The 26,541-nt window shown below is 42.4% G+C and overlaps 1 protein-coding gene and 1 pseudogene across 1 annotated transcript; both read left to right on the top strand.

Annotated features, from left to right (window-relative positions):
* The first annotated feature begins 7,977 nt into the window (after positions 1-7,977).
* On the top strand, positions 7,978-8,264 carry LOC122434915 (annotated as a pseudogene).
* An 11,015-nt stretch (positions 8,265-19,279) lies between these two features.
* On the top strand, positions 19,280-25,470 carry LOC122435829 (rhox homeobox family member 1-like). The gene is made up of 3 exons (XM_043459914.1): positions 19,280-19,984; positions 21,545-21,590; positions 25,219-25,470. Exons 1-3 carry the CDS (start codon positions 19,545-19,547, stop codon positions 25,333-25,335), a joined length of 603 nt encoding a protein of 200 aa, XP_043315849.1. The 5' UTR covers positions 19,280-19,544; the 3' UTR covers positions 25,336-25,470.
* Positions 25,471-26,541: the final 1,071 nt, after the last annotated feature.

Genomic DNA, 26,541 nt, shown 5'->3' with positions numbered 1-26,541 from the left:
TGCTGAGTTTTCCAAATTTGCTGGCATATTGAGTGCAACACGTTCACAGCATCATCTTTCAGGATTTGAAATAACTCAACTGGAATTCCATCACCTCCACTAGCTTTGTTTGTAGTGATGCTTCCTAAGACCTATTTGACTTCACATCCCAGGATGTCTGGCTCTAGCTGAGTGTGAGTGATCACACCATCATGATTATCTGGGTCGTGAATTCTTTTTTATACAGTTCTTCTGTGTATTCTTGCCACCTCTTCTTAATATCTTCTGCTTCTGTTAGGTCCATACCATTTCTGTCCTTTATTGAGCCCATCTTTGTGTGAAATGTTCCCTTGGTACCTCTAATTTTCTTGAAGAGATCTCTAGTCTTTCCCATTCTATTGTTTTCCTCTATTTATTTGCATTGTTCGCTGAGGAAGGCTTTCTTATCTCTCCTGGCTATTCTTTAGAACTCTGCATTCAAATGGGTATATCTTTCCTTTTCTCCTTTGCTTTTCACTTCCATTCTTTTCACAGCTATTTGTAAGGCCTCCTCAGACAGACATTTTGCTTTTTTGCATTTCTTTTTCTTGGGGATGGTCTTGATTCCTGTCTCCTGTACAATATCACAAACATCCGTCCATAGTTCATCAGGCACTCTGTCTATCAGCTCTAGTCCCTTAAATCTATTTCTCACTCCCACTGTATAGTCATAAGGGATTTGATTTAGGTCATACCTGAACGGTCTAGTGGTTTTCTCCACTTTCTTCAATTTCAGTCTGAATTTGGCAATAAGGATTTCATGATCTGAGCCACAGTCATCTCCCAGTCTTGTTTTTGCTGACTGTATAGAGCTTCTCCATCTTTGGCTGCAAAGAGTATAATCAGTCTGATCAGTGTTGACCATCTGGTGATGTCCATGTGTAGAGTTGTCTCTTGTGTTGTTGGAAGAGGGTGTTTGCTATGACCAGTGCGTTCTCTTGGCAAAACTCTGTTAACCTTTGCCCTGCTTCATTCTGTACTCCAAGGCCAAATTTGCCTGTTACTCCAGGTATCTCTTGACTTCCTACTTTAATATTATATAATACAGTGTGTGTACTGTGTCATATATCAATGTATATATGTGTGTGTATAATATTAGCTCAAATCAAAGTACATATTTTTTAAATCTCTCCTGAATTAAAAAAAATATAAATGGAATGGGGAGAAAAGTACAAAGTATTAAAAGCATTTCCTACAGAAATGACAATACGTTTGTATTACAGTTATAATATTTAGCATAAAGAATACAGGGTAGGGCTGTCCTTGATGGTGGAGGAATAGGACGGGCAGACCATTTTCTCCCCCACAAATTCATTAAAAAAAAAAAACATTTGAACGCTGAGCAAATTTCACAAAACAACTTCTGAATGCTGGCAGAGGACATCAGACACCCAGAAAGGCAGCCCGTTGTCTTCGAAAGAAGGTAGGACAAAATATAAAAGATAAAAAGAGAGACAAAAGAGGTAGGGACAGAGATCCGTCCCGGGGAGGGAGACTTAAAAAAGAGAGAAGTCTCCAAACACCAGGAAACACTCTCTCCAGCGGGTCTGTGGTGAGCCTTGGAATCTCAGAGGGCAAAATAACTGGGAGGAAAAATAAATAAATAATTAAACCCCACAGATTACGTGCCTAACAGCAACCCCCAGCGGAGCAGCAGCCCAGACGCTCGCATCCCCCACTAGCAAGCAGGGGCTGGACAGGGAGACGCGGGCTGCAGTGCTTTGGGTACGGACCGGGCCTGAATACCCCGAGGGCAATCTGAGGGAACTAGCTTAAGATATCAACCCAGACTTTGGGATAGCTATCCCGTGAAAAGCCCTAACCTAAGACACTGCCAGGCCCGCTCACAGAACAAAGGACCGAGCAGAGCTAGCCAGCTGCTGACCCGCCCATCCCCCACCAGAGACAGGCAGGCGAGAGCAGCCAGAGCCAGAAGGGGGCAATCGCAGCCCCAGAGAGGCATCCTATACCAAACTGCAAGCAGACTTCGTTGCTGACCAAGACTTCTTGGGATTCTGGACAGTCGACATCTGCTGGGAGGGTCGCAGTCAGAGATCAGCTCCCCAGAAGAGACACACGGCACACCCGAGAAGGTGTGCCCATTGTATACCCAGAAAACCGAGCGGCTGGGACAGGGGAGGCGATAAGTCACGGCGACCTTGCTCGCCAAGCACCTGGTCACCTGAGCTGCTCAGACCTGGGATGGGCACAAAACGCAGGCCCAACTAAGTCTGCGCCTTTGTGGAGTACCCGAGAACCTGAACCTGAGCAGCTTAGACCTGGGGAGTGCGTGCAAACCAGGGCCCGCATCAGACAGTTCCCGGCAGAGCAGCCTAGAGCCTGAGCAGTGCAGACTGGGAAAGCACACACGCCGTGAGCGGGGGCAAACCTGGTGCAGCTGAAACACTGTGGGCACTCCCCACACATGCCAGTGATATTTGTTTGCAATGTTTGTCTCTCCCCACAGCAGGACTGAACAAGTGAGCCTAAAAAAAGTGACCACCACTGCCCCCTTGTGTCAGGGCGGAAATTAGACACTGAAGAGACCTGCAGACAAAAGCCAAATAAACAATGGGAACGGCTTCAGAAGTGACAGGGGCAACAGATTAAAATCCCTGTAGTTAACACTGACTACACTGGAAGGGGCATATAGATATCAAGAAGTGTAAGCTGGAACAAGGAGCTATCTGAAACTGAACTGAACCCACACTGCCCGCAACAGCTCCAGAGAAATTCCTAGATATATTTTTACTATTTATTTATTTTAATTAAAAAAATTTTTTTTCTTTGTTTTTCTTTTTTTTACTATTTTTCTTTATTTTCTTTTAAAATTCTCTATTACTCCTCTATTACTCCTTAATTGTCATTTTCTTTTATTTTCTATCAACGTCCTCTATTACTCCTCAATTTTCATTTTCATTTTCATATATTTTTACTATTTTTTTAATTAAAATTTTTTCCTTTTTTAATTTTTTCTTTTATTTTCTTTTAAAGTCCTCTATTATGCCTCTATTACTCCTTAATTTTCATTTTCATATATTGTTACTATTTTTTTAATTAAAAACAATTATTTTTCTTTTTTAAAAATTTTTGTTCTTTTATTTTCTTTTAAAGTCCTCTATTACTCCTTAATTTTCCTTTTCATTTCACTATAACCTTGCAGAAAAAAAGACCCTATTTTTAAAGCGAACTTCATATATATTTCTTAAATATTTTGTATTTTTCTTTTTCTTTTATTTTTTATTTTATTATTTTTGTTTGTTTTTGTTTTTAATATTGTATTTTTAAGAGTCTAACCTCTACTCTAGATTTTTAAACTTTGTTTTTCAGTATTTGATAAGAATTTTGGACATTTAAGAATCCAACCTTCAGTACCCATTTTTACTCAGGAGTGTGATTACTGGCTTGATTACTCTCTCCCCCTTTTGACTCTCCTTTTTCTCCCCCAGATCACCTCTTATTTCCTCCCTCCCCCTTCTCTTCTCAATCCAATTCTGTGAATCTCTGTGGGTGTTCTGGGCTTCAGAGAACACGTAGGAAACAGAGTACTGCCTAGATCTGTCTCTCTCCTCTTGAGTCCCCCTTTTTCTCCCCCTGCTTATCTCTATCTCCTTCCTCCCTCTCCTCTTCTTCATGTAACTCTGTGAACCTTTCTGGGTGTCATTCACTGTGGAGAATCTTTTCACCATTAACCTAGAAGTTTTATTATCAGTGCTGTATAGTTGGAGAAGTCTTGAGGCTTCTGGAAGAATAAGACTGAAATCCAGAGGCAGGAGACTTAAGTCCAAAACCTGAGAACACCAGAGAACTCCTGACTACAGGGAACATTAAGTAATAAGAGATCATCCTAAAGCCTCCATACCTACACTGTAACCAACCACCACCCAAGAGCCAATAAGTTCCAGAGCAAGACATATCACACAAATTCTCCAGCAACGCAGGAACATAGCCCTGAGTGTCAACATACAGGCTGCCCAAAGTCACACGAAACCCATAGACCCATCTCAAAACTCCATACTGGACACTCCATTGCACTCCAGAGGGAAGAAATCCAGTTCCATGCACCAGAACACTGACGCAAGCTTCCCTAACCAGGAAAACTTTACAAGCCAATCGTCTAACCCCACCCACTGGGAGAAACCTCTACAAGAAAAAGGAACTGCAGACCACCAGAATACAGAAAGGTCACTCCAAACACAGCAATCTAAACAAGATGGAAAGGCAGAGAAATACCCAGCAGGTAAAGGAACATGAAAAATGCCCACCAAGCCAAACAAAAGAGGAGGATATAGGGAATCTACCTGAAAAAGAATTTAGAATAATGATAATAAAAATGATCCAAAATCTTGAAAACAAAATTGAGTTACAGATAAATAGCCTGGAGACCAGGACTGAGAAGATGCAAGAAATGTTTAACAAGGACCTAGAAGAAATAAAAAAGAGTCAATTAAAAATGAATACTGATAAATAGGTAATAAAAAAAAAAAAAAGAATACTGAAAACTTCCGTAAAATGGGAAAGAAAATAGTTACACAAGTCCAAGAAACCCAGAGTCCCAAACAGGATAAACCCAAGGTGAAACACCCCAAGACACATATGAATCAAATTCACAAAGATCAAACACAAAGAACAAATATTAAAACCAGTAAGGGAGAAACAACAAATAACACCAAAGGGATTCCCATAAGGATAACAGCTGATCTATCAATAGAAACCCTCCAGGCCAGAAGGGAATGGCAGGGCATACTTAAAGTAATGAAAGAGAACAACCTACAACCCAGATTACTGTACCCAGCAAGGATCTCATTCAGATATGAAGGAGAATTCAAAAGCTTTACAGACAAGCAAAAGCTGAGAGAATTCAGCACCACCAAACCAGCTCTCCAACAAATGCTAAAGGATATTCTCTAGACAGGAAACACAGAAAGGTTGTATAAACGCAAACCCAAAACAACAAAGCAAATGGCAACGGGACCATACCTATCAATAATTACCCTAAATGTAAATGGGTTGAATGCCCCAACCAAAAGACAAAGACTGGCTGAATGGATACAAAAGCAAGACCCCTATATATGCTGTCTACAAGAGACCCACCTCAAAACAAGGGACACATACAGACTAAAAGTGAAGGGCTGGAAAAAAATACTTCACACAAACGGAGACCAAAAGAAAGCAGGAGTTGCAATACTCATATCAGATAAAATAGGCTTTAAAATTAAGGCTGTGAAAAGAGACAAAGAAGGACACTACATAATGATCAAAGGATCAATCCAAGCAGAAGATATAACAATTATAAATATATACGCACCCAACATAGGAGCACTGCAATATGTAAGGCAAATACTAAAGGGAATGAAAGGGGAAATTAACAACAACACCATAATAGTGGGAAACTTTAATACCCCACTCACACCTATGGATATATCAACTAAACAGAAAATTAACAAGGAAACACAAACTTTAAATGACACAATGGACCAGCTAGACCTAATTGATATCTATAGGACATTTCACCCCAAAACAATCAATTTCACCTTTTTCTCAAGTGCACATGGAACCTTCTCCAGAATAGATCACATCCTGGGCCATAAATCTAGCCTTGGTAAATTCAAAAAGGTGAGATCATTCCAGTCATCTTTTCTGACCACAATGCAGTAAGATTAGATCTCAATTACAGGAAAAAAAATACTAAAATTCCAACATAAACATATGGAGGCTAAATAACATGCTTCTGAATAACCAACAAATCATAGAAGAAATCAAAACAGAAATCAAAATATGCATAGAAACGAATGAAAATGAAAACACAACAACCCAAAACCTATGGGACACTGTAAAAGCAGTGCTAAGGGGAAGGTTCATAGCATTACAGGCTTACCTCAAGAAACAAGAAAAAAGTCAAATAAATAACCTAGCTCTACACCTAAATCAACTAGAGAAGGAAGAAAGGAAGAACCCCAGGGTTAGTAGAAGGAAAGAAATCTTAAAAATTAAGGCAGAAATAAATGCAAAAGAAACAAAAGAGACCATAGCAAAAATCAACAAAGCTAAAAGCTGGTTTTTTTGAAAAGATAAACAAAATTGACAAACCGTTAGCAAGAATCATTAAGAAACAAAGGGAGAAGAACCAAATCAACAAAATTAGAAATCAAAATGGAGAGATCACAACAGACAACACTGAAATACAAAGGACAATAAGAGACTACTACCAGCAGCTCTATGCCAATGAAGTGGAAAACTTGGAAGAAATGGAAAAATTCTTAGAAAAGTATAACTTTCCAAAACTGAACCAGGAAGAAACAGAAAATCTTCACAGACCCATCACAAGCACGGAAATTGAAACTGTAATCAGAAATCTTCCAACAAACAAAAGCCCAGGACCAGATGGCTTCACAGCTGAATTCTACCAAAAATTTAGAGACGAGCTAACACCTATCTTAAACTCTTCCAGAAAATTGCAGAAGAAGGTAAACTTCCACACTCATTCTATGAGGCCACCAACACCCTAATTCCAAAACCTGACAAACATGCCACAAAAAAAGAAAACTACAGGCCAATATCACTGATGAACATAGATGCAAAAACCCTTAACAAAATTCTAGCAAACAGAATCCAACAACATATTAAAAAGGTCATACATCATGACCATGTGGGCTTTATCCATCAGCAGATGGATGGATAAGGAAGCTGTGGTACATATACACAATGGAATATTATTCAGCCATTAAAAAGAATTCATTTGAATCAGTTCTAATGAGATGGATGAAACTGGAGCCCATTATACAGAGTGAAGTAAGCCGGAAAGATAAACACCAATACAGTATACTAATGCATATATATGGAATTTTAAAAGATGGTAACGGTAACCCTATATGCAAAACAGAAAAAGAGACACAGATGTACAGAACAGAGTTTTAGACTCTGTGGGAGAAGGCAAGGGTGGGATGTTCTGAGAGAATAGCACTGAAACAAGCATACTATCAAGGGTGAAACAGATCACCAGCCCAGGTTGGATGCATGAGACAAGTGCTCAGGGCTGGTGCACTGGGAAGACCCAGAGGGATGGGATGGGGAGGGAGGCGGGAGGGGCGATCAGGATGTGAAACCCATGTAAATCCATGGCTGCTTCATGTCAATGTATGGCAAAAACCATTACAATATTGTAAATTAATTAACCTCCAACTAATAAAAAATAAATAAAAAATAAAAATAGAGAAAAAGAAAATAATCCTTAGATATAGAGGACGGAGAGACTGTGTAGACAGCAACTTTCAAGCAGATATCACAGAACTTTAAGGAAAAACCAGTGAAAATCTTAGCTGAATATTTAGTTTGTAAAATAAAAGTGCTTTCTTAAAAAAAAAAAAAAAGAAAGCTGTGGTACACATACACAATGGAATATTACTCAGCCATTAAAAAGAATACATTTGAATCAGTTCTAATGAGGTGGATGACACTGGAGCCCATTATACAGAGTGAAGTAAGTCAGAAAGAAAAACACCAATACAGCATACTAACGCATATATATGGAATTTAGAAAGATGGTCACGATAACCCTGTATGTGAGACAGCAAAAGAGACACATATGTATAGAACAGTCTTTTTGGACTCTCTGGGAGAAGGCAAGGGCGGGATGATATGGGAGAATGGCATTGAAACATGTAAATTATCATATTTGAAACGAATTGCTAGTCCAGGTTGGATGCATGATACAGGGTGCTCGGGCCTGGCGCACTGGGATGACCCAGAGGGATGGGATGGGGAGGGAGGTGGGAGGGGGGATCAGGATGGGGAACACATGTACACCCATGGCAGATTCATGTCAATGTATGGCAAAACCAATACAATATTGTAAAGTAAATAAATAAATAAAACGGGGGGGGGGCGGGGAGAATACAGGGTAGGGCTTTCTTGCTGATCCAGTGGTTAAGACTCCACCTTGCGAGGGTCACGGACAAGATGGTTCCGCCGGTGTAGGTCTCTCCACTCATCAAGCTCGGCCGTTACTCCGCCCTGTTCCTCGGCATGGCCTACGTCGCCAAGCGCTACAATTACCTGAAACCCCGGGCAGAAGAGGAGAGAAGGCTCGCAGCCGAGGAGAAGAAGAAGCAGGATGAGCAGAAGCGCATCGAGCGGGAGCTTGCGGAAGCCCAAGAGGATTACCATATTGAAGTGAGCCTGCCCTTCTCCGGGGCAGTGTGGATGAATAAAGTTTTCTGTGCTCTGTGAAAAAAAAAAAAAAAAAAGAATGCACCTTGCAGTGCAAGGGACACCAGTTCGATCTCTGGCCTGGGAAGATCCCACATGCCTCAGGGCAACTGAACCCATGTGCCACAACTACTGAAGCCCATGAGCCCTAGAGCCTGTGCTCCACAAGAGAAGACACTGCAATGAGAAGTGCACACTGCAACTAGAGACTAATCCCGGCTCACTGCAGTGACGAAGACCCTGCACAACCAAAAATAATTATTTTTCAAAAAAGAGAATACAGGGGATAACCCTGGTGGTACAGTGGATAAGAATCTGCCTGCCAATGCATGGGATGTGGGTTCAATCTCTGATCTGAGAGGATTCTACATGCCGCGGGGCAACTAAGCCCGTGTGTGACAACTACTGAAGCCCTAATGCTCTAGGGTCCGAGAGCCACAACTACTGGGCCTGAGTGCTACAACCACTGAAGCCTGTGCACCTAGAGTCCATGCTCCACAACAGGAGAAACCACTACAGTGAGAAGCCTGAGCACCACAACAAACAGTAGCCCCCACTCACCACAACTAGAGAAAGCCTTTCAGGCAGCAACAAAGACCCAAGGCAATCAATAAATAAATACATAAAAATCATTTTTTAAGTATAGGATAAATTTCAATATATTTAAATAATACAGGAGGCTGAGTTATGTTTTAATTACTGATAAACAACAAATATATTTCTGGATAAGAATTTCCCATGCAATATAGGAGACATACTAAAATATTGTTTGTTATTTATTTAAAATTTAAATATAAGCCAGGGTTCTGCATTTTATCTGCCAATGCAAGTTTATTTCCCATTGTTCAAGGATGAAGAAGAAAGGGTGAAGGGGGGTGTGTATGCTGCAGGAGAATCTATTAAGACTGGGATTATACCACATACAAAATAAAGAGTATTCTATTTAAATTCTACTTCATTTAACAGAAGAAAAAGAAGCAAAGGAGATGGAAAGAATTACTGAACTTCAAGAAAATGTTCTTGACCACATGAGGGACCAAAAGGGATTCATAAAATTCCCTTTTTCTTCTCCAGCCTGTTGTTACCTTGTCCCTGAGGCATAATGTTTCAGTGGGACCTGGTTCATTACCATGAGACTTCCTGTCCTGGCCACTCATGATGTCTTAGTCCTCACTGGTCAGAAATCTGAGATCAGAACTAGGTAAGCAGAGTGAAGGATTAACCTAGAGAAACTCCCAGGCAGGGATACAGAGGAGAGAGCAAAGCATGTCTGGGAGCAGGACTTACAATGAGAAATAACAGGGCCGAACAGTGGCATCCTATGATTGTTAGCTTTAGGTGTGTTTTCAGTTATATTCTTCTGCTGCAGAAAAATGGAAATTGTTTTAATGTTAGCTTCTCAGGCAAAGGTGGCAAATTGGCAACTGCAGCCCAAGTCTATTCTGCAGACCTGTTTTAGATATTCAGCACACTTTTCAAGAAAATATATTTCAGTTAGTTGCCAACATTTTAAAAATGGAAGGATTCATATAAACATTTTGAGGGACAACTCTGGTGGTCCAATGGTTGTGACTCTGCTCTTCTAATGCAGAGGGCTTGAGTTCGATCCCTGGTCAGGGAGCTAAGAGCCCACATGCCATGTGGCTTGGCCAAAAAATTGAAAAAAAAAAACTATTAAAATTTTTAAAATGTGGGGCCAATCTTGAAAAACTGGAAACTACCGCAGTCCTGGCCCAACATTCCTGCCCAGCAACACTGCACTGGAAAACAGTGTTCTCCAATTTGCCAGTCACCATGCTTCTTGCTGTTATATTAATATCACCGGCCTGGCTTTGTCAGCATTTGAGTTTGTAACTCTGATTATTTAAAAACATGTTTTTTTATTATGCAAAATGTCAAACATATGTAAAAGCAGAAACAATCTTAGGATGAATCCCAAGTACTCATCACTTGGCGTCAACAATTATTCATAGCCAGTATTGTTTCATCAACACCTTAATCAATGCTCCAACACACTTGCATCTGCCCTGGAATTATTTAAAGGCAAATCTAGACATCACATCATCTCATCTGTAAATATTTCAGTGTGTGTCTCTGAAAGAACCAGAATGTGTGATTCCTAATTGGGCCTCTTTCCATTATGCCACATATTCCACAGGTAATACACTGAGGGGATGAGGATATATTGCAGAGTAACAGTAGTGAACATTTTCGAGGGCTTCTTCTGTGGCTAGACATTGTGCTATGTACTTGTGTACATTATGTCATTTATTCCTCTCTTCAATTCTATGACAAAGATATCACTATTACTCCTATCTTATAGTCTCCACACAGAAGTTCTCCCTCATATATATGCATACATATACCTATGCACATATTTATTTATATTATATACGTATGAGACATTTATATGTTACTTATAAATTATCGTTATATATATATATATATATATTTAATTGTATACATAGACTAGAAGAAGTGATTCAGTCCTATTTTTTTTTTCCTTTAGAAAATCATGTTCCCTGTGGCAATAGGAAATTTCCAGAAGCTGGAGTTTACATATACCACTTCCCACTCACAAAGACCCAAAGTTCGAAACTTATTCTCCAAACATGGAAAAGGTAGCAAAAACACACAATTTCAGAATGTCTAGGACAAAGATGTGCAAGCCCAGAAGCAGGTTTTAGAATGGCTGCCTCAACAATTTTTTCAAGTTTACTGACCTATATCCTGGCTTCATGCACACAAATGCATCTTGCAAATTCCTTTCTGAGGGAAGAAAACCACAAATATCCAGTGTTTGAAGTTGTAGATGAAATGAAATACACCATGTTCCATCCATGCTTGCTTTTTGGGTGGTGGAGAGCAAAGCAGGATCTTAGTTCCCAGACCAGGGATTGAAACCGGCTGGCCCCCTGCAGTAGAAGCACAGAGTCTTAACCACCAGACCCCCAGGGAAATCCTCATTCTTACTTTCAAATATCTATCCCACAACTCTTCACCCCCACTACATTGTTCTGTAATATCCAGATTGTGGCCTTGCTTTAGTAATGTTTTTCTCTCCACATTAAATTTCAAGGGACCCAGGACTTCCCTGGAAGTCCAGTGGTTAGGATTCCACGTTTCCACTGCAAGGGGCATGGGTCTGATTCCTGGTCAGGGAACTAAAGATCCCACATAAATAAATAAATTTCAGGGACCCCAAAACTCAGGATTCCAGATAAATGATATTTTTGTTTGTTGTATCACAGCATTGTAAATCAACTATACTTCAATAAAAATTTTTCAAAAAATAAAGAAAATGAGGACAATGATATCTGCTGGGAAAAATACTTTTGCAATTTTTTAAAAATCAAAATTAATTATTATGAACAAATTATCAAAATTTTAAATCAGGACAGGATCTGACCCTTCACTTGACAACTGGCCACACCTTACTCTCCTCACCCTGATCACCACCTTGGTTTGAATCAGACGCTGTTTACAAAAATTTAGCATCAAGCCAAAGTGTGGCCACTTGATTCATTTTAATGCTGTGTGAAAATATCTACCCTGGTGCCAGGAAGAATTGCCTCCACTCTAGTGCCCAAGGACAATTTTTTATATAAAATTTATATAATTTATTTAAAATATTTTAAAATTCTTTTGAGGCTGACAAGATTTATTAAAGACATTCTCTTCCTGCAGCTCAATTCCAGAAAAATAAATGACCCAATCAAAAAATGGGCCAAAGAACTAAACACACGTTTCTCCAAAGAAGACATACAGATGGCTAACAAACACATGAACAGATGCTCAACATCGCTCATTATCAGAGAAATGCAAATCAAAACCTCAATGAGGTACCATTACACGCCAGTTAGAATGGCTGCTATCCAAAAGTCCACAAGCAATAAATGCTGGAGAGGGTGTGGAGAAAAGGGAACCCTCTTACACTGTTGGTGCGAATGCAAACTAGTACAGCCACTATGGAAAACAGTGTGGAGATTCCTTAAAAAACTGGAAATAGAACTGCCATATGACCCAGCAATCCCACTCCTGGGCATACACACCAAGGAAACCAGATCTGAAAGAGACACATGTACCCCAATGTTAATCACAACACTGTTTATAATAGCCAGGACATGGAAGCAACCTAGATGCCCATCAGCAGATGAATGGATAAGGAAGCTGTGGTACATACACACAATGGAATATTACTCAGCCATTAAAAAGAATTCATTTGAATCAGTTCTAATGAGATGGATGAAACCGGAGCCCATTATACAGAGTGAAGTAAGCCAGAAAGATAAACACCAATACAGTATACTAACGCATATATATGGAATTTTAAAAGATGGTAATGATAACCCTATATGCAAAACAGAAAAAGAGACACAGATGTACAGAACAGACTTTTGGACTCTGTGGGAGAAGGCGAGGGTGGGATGTTCTGAGAGAATAGCATTGAAACAAGTATACTATCAAGAGTGAAACAGATCACCAGCCCAGGCTGGATGCATGAGACAAGTGCTCAGGGCTGGTGCACTGGGAAGACCCAGAGGGATGGGATGGAGAGGGAGGCAGGAGGGGGGATCGGGATGGGGAACACATGTAAATCCTTGGCTGATTCATGTTAATGTATGGCAAAAACCACTACAATACTGTAAAGTAATTAGCCTCCAACGAATAAAAATAAATGGAAAAATAAATAAATAAATAAAAATAAAGACATTCTCTTTAAAGTATTTCTTGGGAATTCCCTGGCGGTTAGGATTCCACATTCTCATTGCAGAGGGCCTAGGTTCAGTCCCTGGTGGGGGAACTAAGATCCCACAAGCTGGGCGGTGCGGCCCCAAAATTAACCAAATACGCACTTCTTATCAGTGGCCTTAAGACCCCCTAGTTGGTCTTTGGCTCAGAAAAGGACGAAAGAAGCTCTAGGAGAAAGAATGAGTCTTGGGCCCTGCCAGTGCTCCCCGGAAGGTGGGCGCCGTCAGAGTGGACCACTTACTTTGGAACTTGTCCAAGCGGGTTGTAAAACGCTCTTCCGCTCCTGTTGTTGGCAACGGAACGTGAGTGGCGCAGTAGAGGGACTGCTGCCTGTTCCCAGGCTCCGGGGGCTTCAGCCCAGCGCCCTCAGGGTGCTCTTTGTCCGTGGGGCCAGGAGCTCCTGCGCCGTTTGAGGCCGTTGCGGCTGCTCTTAGATTCCGACTGTATTTCTGCCGTCTCGTCTTTCCTGCAGATCACTGGATTACAGGAGGAATTGTATCCGGAAAGGAGGAAAGGCACCTAGATCAGGGCACTGGATGCTAGGGTTCAAGGGCAGGAGCAGGCATGCGAGCCCTGAGCTGAGAGCAGCAGAGGCAGGAGCTCTGCGTCCTGTCCCCTCCCTGCCCTAGGGAAAGGTCGTTCCCTGGAGTTCTGAAAAGCGCCGGTCACCGTCCAGGCACTGACCGTGCACTTCTTCCCAGAGCTCCGGGACGCGCATCCGGTTTCATCTCGGCTGCACTGGCTGGGAGTCCCCTGTGCTCAGGGCTGTGGATGGAGACTCCGTGCTGAGTCCTCAGGTAGTGCCTGGTCACTCCAGAGGTGTAAGCAGAAGCCAAGTGGGGGGTCTCTTGGGGTGTTTGGTCTCAGTAGGCAGAGTGTCGACCTCAGGTTCAGCCTCAGGCTTATATATTCTAAAGAATTTTATATTATTTTACACCATGCTCACCTGTTCACAGACTAGTATTGTTACATAAGCAAAAAGTAAACTTCTCTCTTATTTGCATCTTATAAATTTTGAGGTCTGTTACAGCAATTAGCCGACATTAAATGATGTAAACGTTTTTTAAAAAGAATTTTATTTTATATAATATAAATATAATTCATATATAAATATTTAAGTGAAAGTCACTCAGTCATGTCTGACTCTTTGTGACCCCATGGACTGTAGCCCTCCAGGCTCCTCCGTCCATGGAATTTTCCAGCCTAGAATACTAGAGTGGGTTGCCATTCCCTTCTCCAGGGGGATCTTCCCCACCCAGGGATCAAACCGAGGCCTCTGGCATTGCAGGCAGATTCTTTACTGTCTGAGCCACCGAGGAAGCCCCACAGTATGGGACACATGCTAGGAGCAGCACTCAGCCACTCTCTATTACACCCAAACATTATTTTATAACTTATCAACAACTTAGTGTTGTTGTTGTTATGCAGTCTGTCAGTTGTGTCTGACTCTTTGCGGCCCCATGGACTGTATCCCGCCAGGCTCCTCTGTCCATAGGATTTCCCAGGCAAGAATACTGGAGTGGGTTACATTCCCTTCCCCAGGAGATCTTCCCCACACAGGGATCAAACCCAGGTCTCCTGCATTGCAGGTGGATTCTTTACCATAGTTATATAATTATCAAACTATTTAAATATATATGTTTTCAATATCTATATAAATTAAAATATAGATATAAAATATGGTATATTGATATAATTTCATTTTATAAATATTTTATACATTATTTATATATATTTATAAAATATAATTTAAAAATTTTTGAGACTGACAAGATTTATTAACAACATTCTCTTTATAACATATCTTATCAATGCACTATGTGTGTGTATATATATATACACACACATATATATATCAGGCTTCCCAGGTGGCTCAGTGGTAAAGAGTCCTGCTGCCAATGCAGGAGACGTGGGTTCCATCTGTGGGTCGGGAAGATCCCCTGGAGGAGGAAAATGGCTCCAGTATTCTTGCCTGGAGAATCCCATGGACGGAGGAAACTTGCAGGCTACATACAGTTCATAGGGGTCACAAAGAGTCAGACATAACTGAGCACATATGCACAAAATTTTACAAAGCCATCAGAAGGTTTCTGATCCACGAAGTCCTGAGTTTAGAAAGTAGAAGGGTGTGTGGGGCAGTGTGTGCATGTGCACTGAATGGGGCTCTGAATGAATATTGGAGCTCAGACTTGGTGGGGTCTCTGCCCAGAAGAAGGGGGTCTACTTGATTTTACAAGCTGATTTGGGCACACAGAGGAAAGAGGGGGAGATTTCATTCTAGTCTTGGAGAAGTTTGGAGGTGACTTTCAACCCAGCTCTCCATACCTTACAGCCAGTAATCCTAAAGAAAGGTGAAAGTGTTAGTCGCTCAGTCGTGTCTGACTCTTTGTGACCACATGGACTGTAGCCCACTAGGATCCTCTGTCCATTGGATTTTCCAGGCAAGAATACTGGAGTGGGTTGTCGTTCCCTTCTCCAGGGGGATCTTCCCAACCCAGGGATCAAACCCAGGTCTCCTGCATTATAGGCAGATTCTTTACTGCCTGAGCCACCAGGGAAGCCCTAGTAATCCTAAAAGAGATAGTAACTAAATAGAAATGATTTGTTGGAGCCTGCTTGCTTTGAGTATTTGCAGTGATGCTGAAATCAAAGCCCTCGTGCTACCTGGAGCTTTGAGAGCAGGATCTTGGGGTGGGGTTTGTCCAGCACTCTGGGTGTTCAGATGTACTCTGCCAGAAACCAAATGCACCCCTTGAGAAAGTCCAAGTGCCCAGAGTTTTGGTGATGAATCCATGTCAGAGTACAACTGTAAACCCCTGCCTGGTGCTTAGTATCCCCAAGAATGCTTACATGGGGTCCTTCCCAATTAATACTGTAATGAGGAAAAATGAGCTAATATTTGGAAAGCACTTAGAACAATGCCTTGTGCATAGTAAGCACTACCCAAGGGTAGTGTGCCCATTTTGTGCCCATTTTCAAAGATTTATCACTTTGGACAAAAGGTATTTTAGTGGTGTATGTGGGACAGTGTTAATAGGATTATAGAAAAGGAAATAGTTTGCTGTGATCCTAGATGGATAGAATTGTGGAATTTCAAGTCCACCTGGACAATTCCTAAGAACTAATCTTTTGTAAACATCTGATCTGGCTCAATGTCCAGAAAAATAAGGGACTTGTCCAATACTCAGAACTGGTTGATTCTTAGCCTAGGCCTTCTGATGTTCTGAAAGCCTCATCTTTGATTAAGTAGTGATAGAAGCCTTTAAATAAGTTAGAAGAACCTTCAGGGGAAAATAAACACTGGGCAGAATCTGCTAGTTTGAGACTGATTACCTTTGACTAGGCAAGAGAGACCCATTCTGTTGGCAAAATGGAATGCTGTTAAGACAAGCAAAGGGCTTTGAGCACAGGATTAGGCCCTAGGGAGAAAAAAGGTGAAGAGGGGCAATGTAGGGAGATTCACAGTGAGGGCATACTGGCTTTAAGCCTCCACTCACGATTCAGGATATCAGGAAGCTTAGTCTATGTGGGCCTCTTTCTGCATAATACAGATTCATAATTACACAGTCTCCCCTACCCCTGCCCCCAGTAAGCCAAATCCCAAAGAAAAACCCTAGAGTCTGTAGACGTGGAGACACTTTCTAAGGGTGGACAACTTATATACCCTTTATTTTGGGGAAGACAGTATGTACTCTGAAGTGCTGTTCTATTCTTTTTTAAACTTTCTGCATATATTTACAGATATTAGTTATTTGTTTGGTTTTTTTTTTTAAGTTTTTGGCACATTAAATGGAGAAGCAGGGACTTCCCCAGTGGTCCAGTGGCTAAGACTTTGTGCTTCTAAGGCAGGAGGCTCAGCTTCAGATCCCTAGTGGGGAAATGATCAATAGATCCCACATGCTGCAGCTAAGAGTTTATATGCCGAAATTAAAAGATCCTGCATGCTGCAATGAAGATGGAGAATCCTGCATGTGGCAACTAAGACCCAGTGCAGCCAAATAAATAAATATTAAAAAAAAATAAAATAGTGTTTTAAGAAATAAAAAATAAATAGAGAGGCAGACCAGTTGAGTCAGTGGCTCGCTAGAGACAATGCTGGAGACGGCAGTTTTCATGGTGATTCAGAGCAGAGAAAGGCCCCTGCCCTTTGCAGCATCCAGGGCATCAGCACACCAGGACTTGACCACTTGCCCCATTAACTGACTGACACCCACTGGGCTAAATGTGATCCTTGGGTTCTATCCTCAGTTAAGAAAGAGGAAGGAGGGAAAAAAATGAGATGGGGGGAAAAAAAGAAAATAGGAAGAAATACACATTATGGGGAGAAAAAAACACCACCAGTAATGTAAAGGAGGCAATCAGGAGAGCAGGGCCAAAGCCTGACTTGCCATGTGTTGTGGGCCAGGCATGCACCTGTCTGACTCTTAGCTTCCTCACCTAACCTCCTATGTGGGGCCCTCGTTAAAAAAATATAAAAGTGATTGAAGTAGGAAATGTGTGGTCATTCGTGAAGTTTTATTATTCCCACCTCTATTGATCCTCACAACACCTCGTTTCACTTGGTAGTTATAATTGTTATCCTCGTTTTAAAGATACTTGAACCAAGGCAAAGAATAAGCAGCTCACCAGATTAGCCAGGTTGCCTGTGAATGAACAAAGCTAGGGTTTAGATGCATGCAGTCATTCTGGCTCCAGAGCAGTTGCTTTCATAAATTGGTTCCATCAGATCATGATTCCCATCTACCTTTGCTTAGAATGCAGCTCCATTTCTAATTTTTAATTTAAAAATTAACATTATATTAAATTTAACTTTAGAATTTTAAATAAAAATATTACCATGACTGTAGGGCAATAGTTACCTGGGATACATGGGTGACTGGAGGTTAGATAACACTGGAGGACACCTTCAGCCCTGGAGGAGGGCATGGTAACCCACTCCAGTATTCTTGCCTGGATAATCCCATGGACAGAGGACCCTGGCAGGGCTACAGTCCATAGGGTGGCAAAGAGTCAGACATGACTGAAGGGACTTAGCATGCACACCCCCTGAAGTGTCACAGATGTCCTAGCTAGTCTAATGCAAACTATGAGGAGAATCTGTGTAGGTCTCTCATGTAATAACTGCTCCAAGGCCAAAAATTCATCACAGAGAATCTAGCCAAGAGATGAGGAGGCCTGCATAATCCAGCAAGAGTTAGTCTGAGGATGGAATATCTTGGTTAAAGTCAGGGAGGCTGTAGGATTGCCATCCTTTGACGTCTTTTTTAAAGTAAATTGTTCAATCGCCCTCTTTTAGATGATTTCTTAGCCGTCCTCCAGAAACATGAGGCAGGGGCCACTTACCTATCAGGCACAGTAAATGAGGTGCTTAAGCCCTGTGATCCCACAAAAACAATTAAATTTCTTTCATAAAAGGATGCTGAAGACAATGGTGGTTGTGACGGTAAAAAGAAGATAAATCATATACGATACTAAGCATAGGGCCCATTATGAGAAGCTATTTTGAATATTAAGGATATTAACAGCTCCCAGAGCATCTACAAAACACAACTTGAAGGGAGAACCATAGAGTTCTCAATCTGACCTGGATCTCTTTTATTTGACAATAAATAAAATGTAATTTTGTCCTAAGCAAGAGATTGGAATGCTATTCCTAGTGAAACGGAGGGGGGAAGGGGGAAATTCACCTGGGTTCACAATAGGAGCTCAGCACAGGACGGATTGAATTTGTGCAGAAGACCTGCACCAGAGCCGCTGAGCCGGAGCACAGCAGCAGATGCGTACTGCACTGTGCTGTTCTAAGCCCGTGCAAGGCAAACGTTCTTGGATACACTAAGCCCGGGACTGTGGTGCACACCTGCACTCTGATGTGCATACATTGCTAAAACCCTGGAGTGCTTGAATTTTCTCAACTGTAGGGAGTTTCTTGCAGAGCTTATCTGTCCCAGAATCCTTTGCAGTCCAGCTGCGAGATCTTGCTCGCAACAACGGCAGGAACATGGTGTGCTCTGGAGACGCTCAGAGCAAGCAGTACCCTAGTTAATTGTTTCACCTTAATCACTAGCCCGTGGCATGTGCAAGCTGCCAAATATGAAAGGTTGGACCCTGTAACAGTCTGCAAACTTTCCCACAAGGGCTCCGGCCGTTACTGTGAGGTCTCATGACTCCCACCCTTCCCCTACTCCTCCCCTCAAAATCAACTTGCATTACCCAGGATAGCCCCTTCCTCAGGGTGGACACTCTGCAAGTGGGGAGTAGTGAACTGAACTGTAAACCAAAGCCCCAATTCCACAATACCCATGCCCCCACGAGCACACTGCTATCCCTGGGTGTCTCCATTTTGGGGGCCACGCCCCAGTCACTTTCGCGCCTAAGCAAATCCCACCCCCAGTGACTCCCGGTCAAAAGAGAGCCAATAGCGATCGTTCAAGGTGGAGCGCGGAGTGGGGGGTGAACCCAGCCCAAACCGTTATATACTGTACCACGCCCAAGCCCGAGCGCCAGTCTCGGGCTCTCTGCCTTCAGCAGAGTTCCTCGAGGCAGCGAGCTTCCACGGCGCACCAGCCATGGAGTCTCTGGCCGGGGACCACCAGTGTGGGCCCTACTGCCTGAGAGCTTGCACTTTGGATGTGAGACCTGAATTTGAGCAGGATCAAGGGCCAGAAGGCAGAGAAGGCTACTTGGTGCAAGGAGGTCGTCTGGCCTTCGTGGGTGGCGTGAATTACGTCAACCTCCTCAGCCTAGGCTACTGGAACCAAGAAGCCGTCTGGAACCACCAGGGTCGCCATGGTGGCCAGGAGCCGGAGCAGCAGCCTGCTGAGGAGCCAGCTGAGGGGCCAGCTGAGGGGCCACCCGAGGAGCCAGGCTTAGCGGCGGCTGTCGTCCAGGCGCAGCAGCAGGCGGGCCCGCCGCGCCGTCGTAGACAGCACAGGAAGTTCACGGCCATGCAGCTGCGGGAGCTGGAGGAACTCTTCCAGGAGACCGAGTACCCGGACCTTCTCACCAGGTACGTGGCGGGCTCTGGGAGCGCTGGGTCCCAGTGGGTTTGGGCTCATTTCCAGCCTCCTCTATCCCTCTGTCGGGGCTGTTCCTTCCCTTCCAAAGCCACAAAATCAACCTGTACCCCGGGATGGGGGTGGGGGTAGGAATGCCTTAGTTACGTGGATTCGGTTTGGAAAGTGGTCCGTGGTGGTGGTGGTTTTTTAAACTGTGGAAAAATGTCTGTAACCATAAGATTTACTGTTTTAACATTTTAAGTGTCCAGTTCATTAGTGTTAAGGATATTAATATCGTTGGGCAAGCAAGCTGCAGAATTTTTTAACTTGCAAAACTAAAACTGGATGTGGAAGGCAAGCCACCACCCCCCTCCCCCACCCCGTCGAGCCCCTGAGGACCACGTTTCTTTCTACTTTCTCTTTATATGAATTTCACTACTCTGGGTGCTTCATATAAGTGGAGTTGTACAATGTTTGTCTTGTTGTAATTGGTTTATTTCACCTAGTATAATGTCCTCAGTATTCATCCATGTTGGAGCTGTTTTTTTATTGGAGTTCTGTTTTTTTATTATTAGCCGTCTTATTGAATGTGAAGTGGTATCTCACTGTGATGTTGATCTGCATTTCCCTGTTGATTAGTGATGTTGAACGTCTTTTAATGTGCTTATTCAAATCTTTTAACCATTTTATGCTTTATAAAACTAATATATTTATTTTTTTCTGAATTTTTATTGTAGTAAAATACACATAAAATTTGCTATCTTACCATTTAAAAATTTTCATTTATATATCTTTGAACTTGGTTTTAGTTGCATAGGACTTTTCTCTAAAGGTGGAGTCAGGGGGGTGGGGGAGGGCACTACTCTCCAGTTGCAGTTCGCGGGCTTTTCGTTGGCGCAGGTTTTTTCGTGGCGCAGGTTTTTTCATTGCGCAGGTTTTTTCGTTGCGCAGGTTTTTTCATTGCGCGGGCTTTTTTCACTTCCGTGGTGCGGAGCGTGGGCTAGGGCGCCCCCTGGCTTCTTTTACTGCGGAGCATGCGCTAGGGCGCCCCCTGGCTTCTTTTACGGCGGAGCGTGGGCTAGGGCGCCCCCTGGCTTCAGTAGCTTGCAGCACCTGAGCTTCAGTTCCTTCAGCTCCGAGGCTTTAAGAGCACAGACTCGGTAGTTGTGGTGGCCCAGCTTGGTTGCTCCGTAGCATGTGGGATCTTCCCTGATCAGGGATCAAATCCATTTCTCCTGCATTGGCAGGCGGAGTCTTTACCACTAAGCCACGAAGGAAACCCCTTTACCATTTTTAAGCATACACTTCCATGATATTAAAATAAGTACATTCTTATTGTGCAACTATCACCATGAAACCACCTCCAGAATGCTTTTCCTCTTGCAAAACTGGAACTCTGAACCCATTACATAGGAACAGCCTATTCCCCCCTTCTCCCAGTCCCTGATAACTGCTATTCTTTCAGAGAGGTCTTGGGAGAATACAAATTTTAAAACAAGCATAAAACATATCTATATATTTCATTTTGTCTATAACTCAAATACTAAACACTTGTGTTTTTCTCTCCTCAGAAGGGAGATTGCGAGACGCTTGGGTGTGACTGACACCAGAGTGCAGGTCAGTAAGCCTGAAAAAAACTTTTTCTAAAATTGACTTGGGGATTTGAACACCTTGTCCTGAATACTCTCAATACTCTCATGTTGTCTTTTTTATGTCGGCAAATAAGTCTTGATTTTAGTAGTCTTTGTGGGTAGCAAACTCCAGATTATACATATTTCCTGATACCAGAGGGAACATGATTTCCTAAAGGAAGAGAAACAACGAAATGCTTTCCCTAATCTGTATATAAAATTTAAATATATATATATATTTACAAACATAGATATGTATATCTATATACATGTATATGTGTATATTTAGTAAGGTTCAACTCCTAACAGTGGTATCCTCTAGGGAGCACTTCTGTGTGGAGTCATGTTGGGGCTCAGACTGACTTTGGAAGTATTCAAATTAATATACAGAGGAGCAGGTTGTAAGAGGGTTCAATTGTACTAAATTATTTAAAAGCAGGCATAAACTCTTTGCTAAATGAGTGAATTGATAAATATCAGGGTGAGGGAGTAATTATCCACAGAACACACTATGTGAGTGACTAATAAATGCTGAGACTGATAGGGGAAGATAGTTTAAAAGTCTAATTGACTGGCCCTCCTTCTTTTGTTTTTAAGTGTTTGGGATGGCAGTATAGAGTGGCGGCCCTAAATTTTAATTTTCTAGAATACTTGGATGTGTCAATCTGAAAGCATTGCTAGAATAGTCACATTAAGATGAGAATGGGGGGAAAGTTTGCAAACTTTGGAAATTTGTCTAAAGAATAAAACAGCAAAAAGAATAATATTGAATTAATATTAATTGACCCAAGAAGTATGAAAAGGTTAGAGAAGAAATACAGATACTACACAAATTCAACATTATGAATCTACTAAATGTATAAGTGAGTATTCTCTTGAGGAATTTCTAACATCTAAGGATGTTTTTCCCATTTTGGTAGGACTATTTTTTTAATTAATTTATTTTAATTGGAGGCTAATTACTTTACAATATTGTGGTGGTTTTTGCCACACATCGACATGAATCAGCCATGGGTGTACATGTGTCCCACCATCCTGAACCTCCACCCCCCCCCCCCCAGCCTTCTGTATTGTCCCAGAGCATGCGCTTTGAGTGCCCTGCTTCATGCATCAAACTTGCACTGGTCATCTATTTTGCATATGGTAATACACATGTTTCAATGCTAGTCTCTCATGTCATCCTACACTCGCCTTCTCCTTGGTGGGACTATTTTGAAGAGGCAAGTTTTATGGAATTTGTTTAGTGAGGGGTGGGTGGCCCTCATGTCAGGGTAGATTCCTAGCTATATTAATTTCAAACACTTTTCATTCCCTCAGGCAGTGATAACTAATTTGTAGGTCTTGAGATCAAAAGGTGACCAAAAAACACCATAATTTTTATCAAAGCTTTATTTGCCCAAAAAGAAAAGAAAATCAGGACGAGAGTTGATTAGCTTTGCCACAGAGCGCATGCGCGAGCCAGGGATCGGCGCTGCAGAGCTGGTGGCGGGGTGTCTGAAAAGCAGCCCAACAGTCAGCCTCTTGAGTATCGGCATCCTAATGCCCCAACCTGGGCCCACAGGCCTGGCTCAGGTCGGAAAGGTTAGAAGGAGGTTAGGAAGACTTTCTCAAGTTGCCCAGGCATTTGTAGAAGAAAAGAAAAACTTAAAGTTTAGTGATTTGCTTTCTCCCTCACCAGATTTACATGGTCCTCTTTTGGTGGTATTCTGAAGAGAATATGACAAACAATATGACAAACAAATCAGGGGAAAACTTAATATTCTCATCTATTTCCAAACGATACAGCATGAATTTTCAGTAATACACAATTTTCTACCTTTCACTTGCAAATAGAGCTATTTTGTGAAACCAGTATTGGAAATACAGACCTAATTTGAGCCTAGGACACAACCAGCTTTGGGCTTTGATTCTGTTTACAGAGATTTGACCACTGGTGGTACATTTAGAGCCCCTCCCTGCTCAAAATGAGCCCTGTTACACCAGCCTGGTTTAGGCTATCCATGCAGCAGAGAGACTGCAAATCCTAAGAGGGAAGAATGAAAATGAGGTCTCAGGAAGGGAAAGAGGGCCCTTTGGGTCACTTAAACTTTACAGTTTGGGAACTTTCAAAAGGATTGAAATACAGTGTCAACCCCCATTAACTAGGACATTGAGAGACAGTGAAGTCTGACAGTTTTGTTGGTTTGTTTGCAAAAATAGTAGACAGACTTAATTTTCAACTAGCCCTCCAACAGTAGTTCTCCTCCCCAAAGCAACCATTCTTTGCTTCATATAAATCTTATTTTTTAGTTTTTATTGGAGTAGAGTTGATTTACATTGTTGTGTTAGTTTCAGGTGTACAGCAAAGTGGTTTCGTATAAATCTTAACAGAAGTATTCAATGCATATAAAGGCAATTATGTGTATATTCTTTAAAAAATATAAATGATAGTATCCTATACACACACTGTTCTTCACATTAATAATATAGCTTGCTTAGAGAGTGTTCCATGTTGATAAAAAAATCTATATTAATATATAATGGGCAGATATTTAGGGAGGAGCCATTTAATCATCCCTTGCTCTCATTGTTGTCCACTATCTTCCAAAAATGCCTGTTTCACCTTCTTGCCTTAAGAATAAGGGATGGGATTGGGACCTCCTGGTTGAGTTGCAGCGCCTAGGATAACCTGCCATGCTGGACACCTGCGGCTCCAGTCCAGGATCCTGGAACTCTAGCCAGAGCAGAATGAGCTGCCTTGGTCCCGAGCCCAGGAAGGTTTGTAGGGTGGGGTAGGTTGGAACATGCAGAATTGACAACGGTGACCATGGTATGCCTCTTTCCCCTACACTCTTGGGTGGCCTAAGGTTTTCAAGGGTCTTTGTTAACTTGGGTTGAGTTGATCTCAACTTAACACTACAGGCTAAAATATCAAGGCAGTGTCCAGAGCTTCAGCAACTCTCATTTCCTGGTGACACAAGTCACAACCCACCCTGGGCTCCTTTGCCAGACCACCTTTCTAACTCTCAAGACCTTTCAGAGGACTAATGACCTCTTAGACATCCATCTGTTTAAAAATCCAACAAGTTCCTTCCTATTAATTATTTACTTCATACCAAAGATAGGCTTTTCAAATAGGGAGCTGTTCCCCTCAGTATGACCTTAAACAGATCCACTACTTACCATGCCTAAATCCACCCCCAAAAAGATGACCCTCTCCCTAGTGAGGACAGGGCAGGAGGTAGCCAGATGGCTGATGATCAGCTGTCAGAATAGAGACCATTCTTTATCCTGTTACTGGGCATTTTATCAATAGCAAGGACCCAGTACAATGATTCATAAACTAAACCTGCATCCAATACTTGGGAAAAAATTAGAATATGAAAATTTCATGGAGAGAGATAAAAATAATAAGCTTATGCCAGAACTGGGCCCACAGCAGAGCTCATTAAGAATGAGCTGAAAAGAGGGGGGTGGTGGTTTAATTTTCCTGAGGTACCTTAGTAAGAAGGAAATAGCATCTCCTAATGCCCTTGGAAATCTCAATGTCATATAAAGTTGCAAGCTGTGTTTTTTGTATTATGACATTAACTGTTCAATACCCTAAACCAATCTTTTCTCCCCTCTGATTGTAGGTTTGGTTTAAGAATAGGCGAGCCAAGAATCGGAGAAATGAGAGAGCAGCCGTGGTTCAAGCTCCAACACCTGCTGCCATGAGGCGCCTTTACTTCTTCCTGATGGATGTGCCCTAAGATCTCGTCCGGGTTCTGGAGCCATACTGGAGATGGGTTCTTCTGGTGCCACTGACACCTGGGCTGCCCATGCTGCCCATGCCACCCATACCTCCTCTGTTCTTGTATTAGCAATAAAGAGACATGTTCTCAATATATTTGACTCTGTGTATCAAATGGGGCCAGTGGGTTATGTGTGAAAATTGTTAAGGAAATGCCATTTCAACAGAATGACAAGGTGACCTCCTTCCATGAGGTGACATCCTGGAATCACTACTAGTAGGTCCTGTGTATGTTGCAGAAGTTTCCCAAGCACGCATGGTGAGTTTGCACTGACCCATATATTCTCCTCCATCTCTCTCATCACCCCCACTCTTATCCCCACCCTGCCCCTTTGGGACCACATACATATGCACAATGGGTTGGGGTGAGTCCCTAGTGTGAGAACAGTGTGTTTCCAGACAGGGATGAGCTCCATTCATGCTGACAAGTTCAAGCTGAACACTGGAATCGTAAGGCCATCTTCCCTTAGGAGGCTGCTTGCAAGGATTCGTGGGAAGGTGATAGCCAAGCATTCATCCCACGTGCTCCAAATTCTGTTCACTGTTCTCTCTAGGGAGAAGATGGGGGAATAGGAGTCCTTCTGGCACACAGATTCTGCTGCTTCAAAAGAAACATAAGAGACTTCATCAGGCCAGAAAAAGGCACTTCTCCCTTTTTTCCCCTCTACCCACCAGCCTGGGTATATTCTTCACTCTTCACACCAGCATATTCTATATTCTTCACACCAGCATATTTTTCACTTTCCCAGCTCCGTTCAGTTCAGTCGCTCAGTCGTGTCCAACTCTGCAACCCCATGAACCGTAGCACTCCAGGCCTCGCTGTCCATCACCAACTCCCGGAGTCCACCCAAACCCATGTCCATTGAGTCGGTGATGCCATCTAACCATCTCATCCTCTGTCATCCCCTTCTCCTCCCGCCCTCAATCTTTCCCAGCATCAGGGTCTTTTCAAATGAGTCAGCTCTTCACATCAGGTGGCCAAAGTATTGGAGTTTCAGCTGCAACATGAGTCCTTGAATGTCATCACCCAGGACTGATCTCCTTTAGGATGGACTGGTTGGATCTCCTCGCAGTCCAAGGGACTCTCGAGAGCCTTCTCTAACACCACAGTTCAAAAGCATCAATTCTTCAGCACTCAGCTTTCTTTATAGTCCAACTCTCACAT

The sequence above is a fragment of the Cervus canadensis genome, chromosome X, assembly GCF_019320065.1.
Source record: "Cervus canadensis isolate Bull #8, Minnesota chromosome X, ASM1932006v1, whole genome shotgun sequence".
Taxonomy (NCBI): domain Eukaryota; kingdom Metazoa; phylum Chordata; class Mammalia; order Artiodactyla; family Cervidae; genus Cervus; species Cervus canadensis.
The sequence above is the reverse complement of the archived record's forward strand: the minus strand, read 5'-3'. Positions and strand labels throughout refer to the sequence as shown.

What these genes read in the sequence shown, in the direction of transcription:
- LOC122435829 (XM_043459914.1), top strand. Translation starts at nt 19,545, where the DNA reads ATGGAGTCTCTGGCCGGGGACCACCAGTGTGGGCCCTACTGCCTGAGA. An exon ending in TACCCGGACCTTCTCACCAG is followed by an intron (nt 19,985 to 21,544) that starts GTACGTGGCGGG and finishes TTCTCTCCTCAG; the next exon opens with AAGGGAGATTGCGAGACGCT. An exon ending in TGACTGACACCAGAGTGCAG is followed by an intron (nt 21,591 to 25,218) that starts GTCAGTAAGCCT and finishes CTCTGATTGTAG; the next exon opens with GTTTGGTTTAAGAATAGGCG.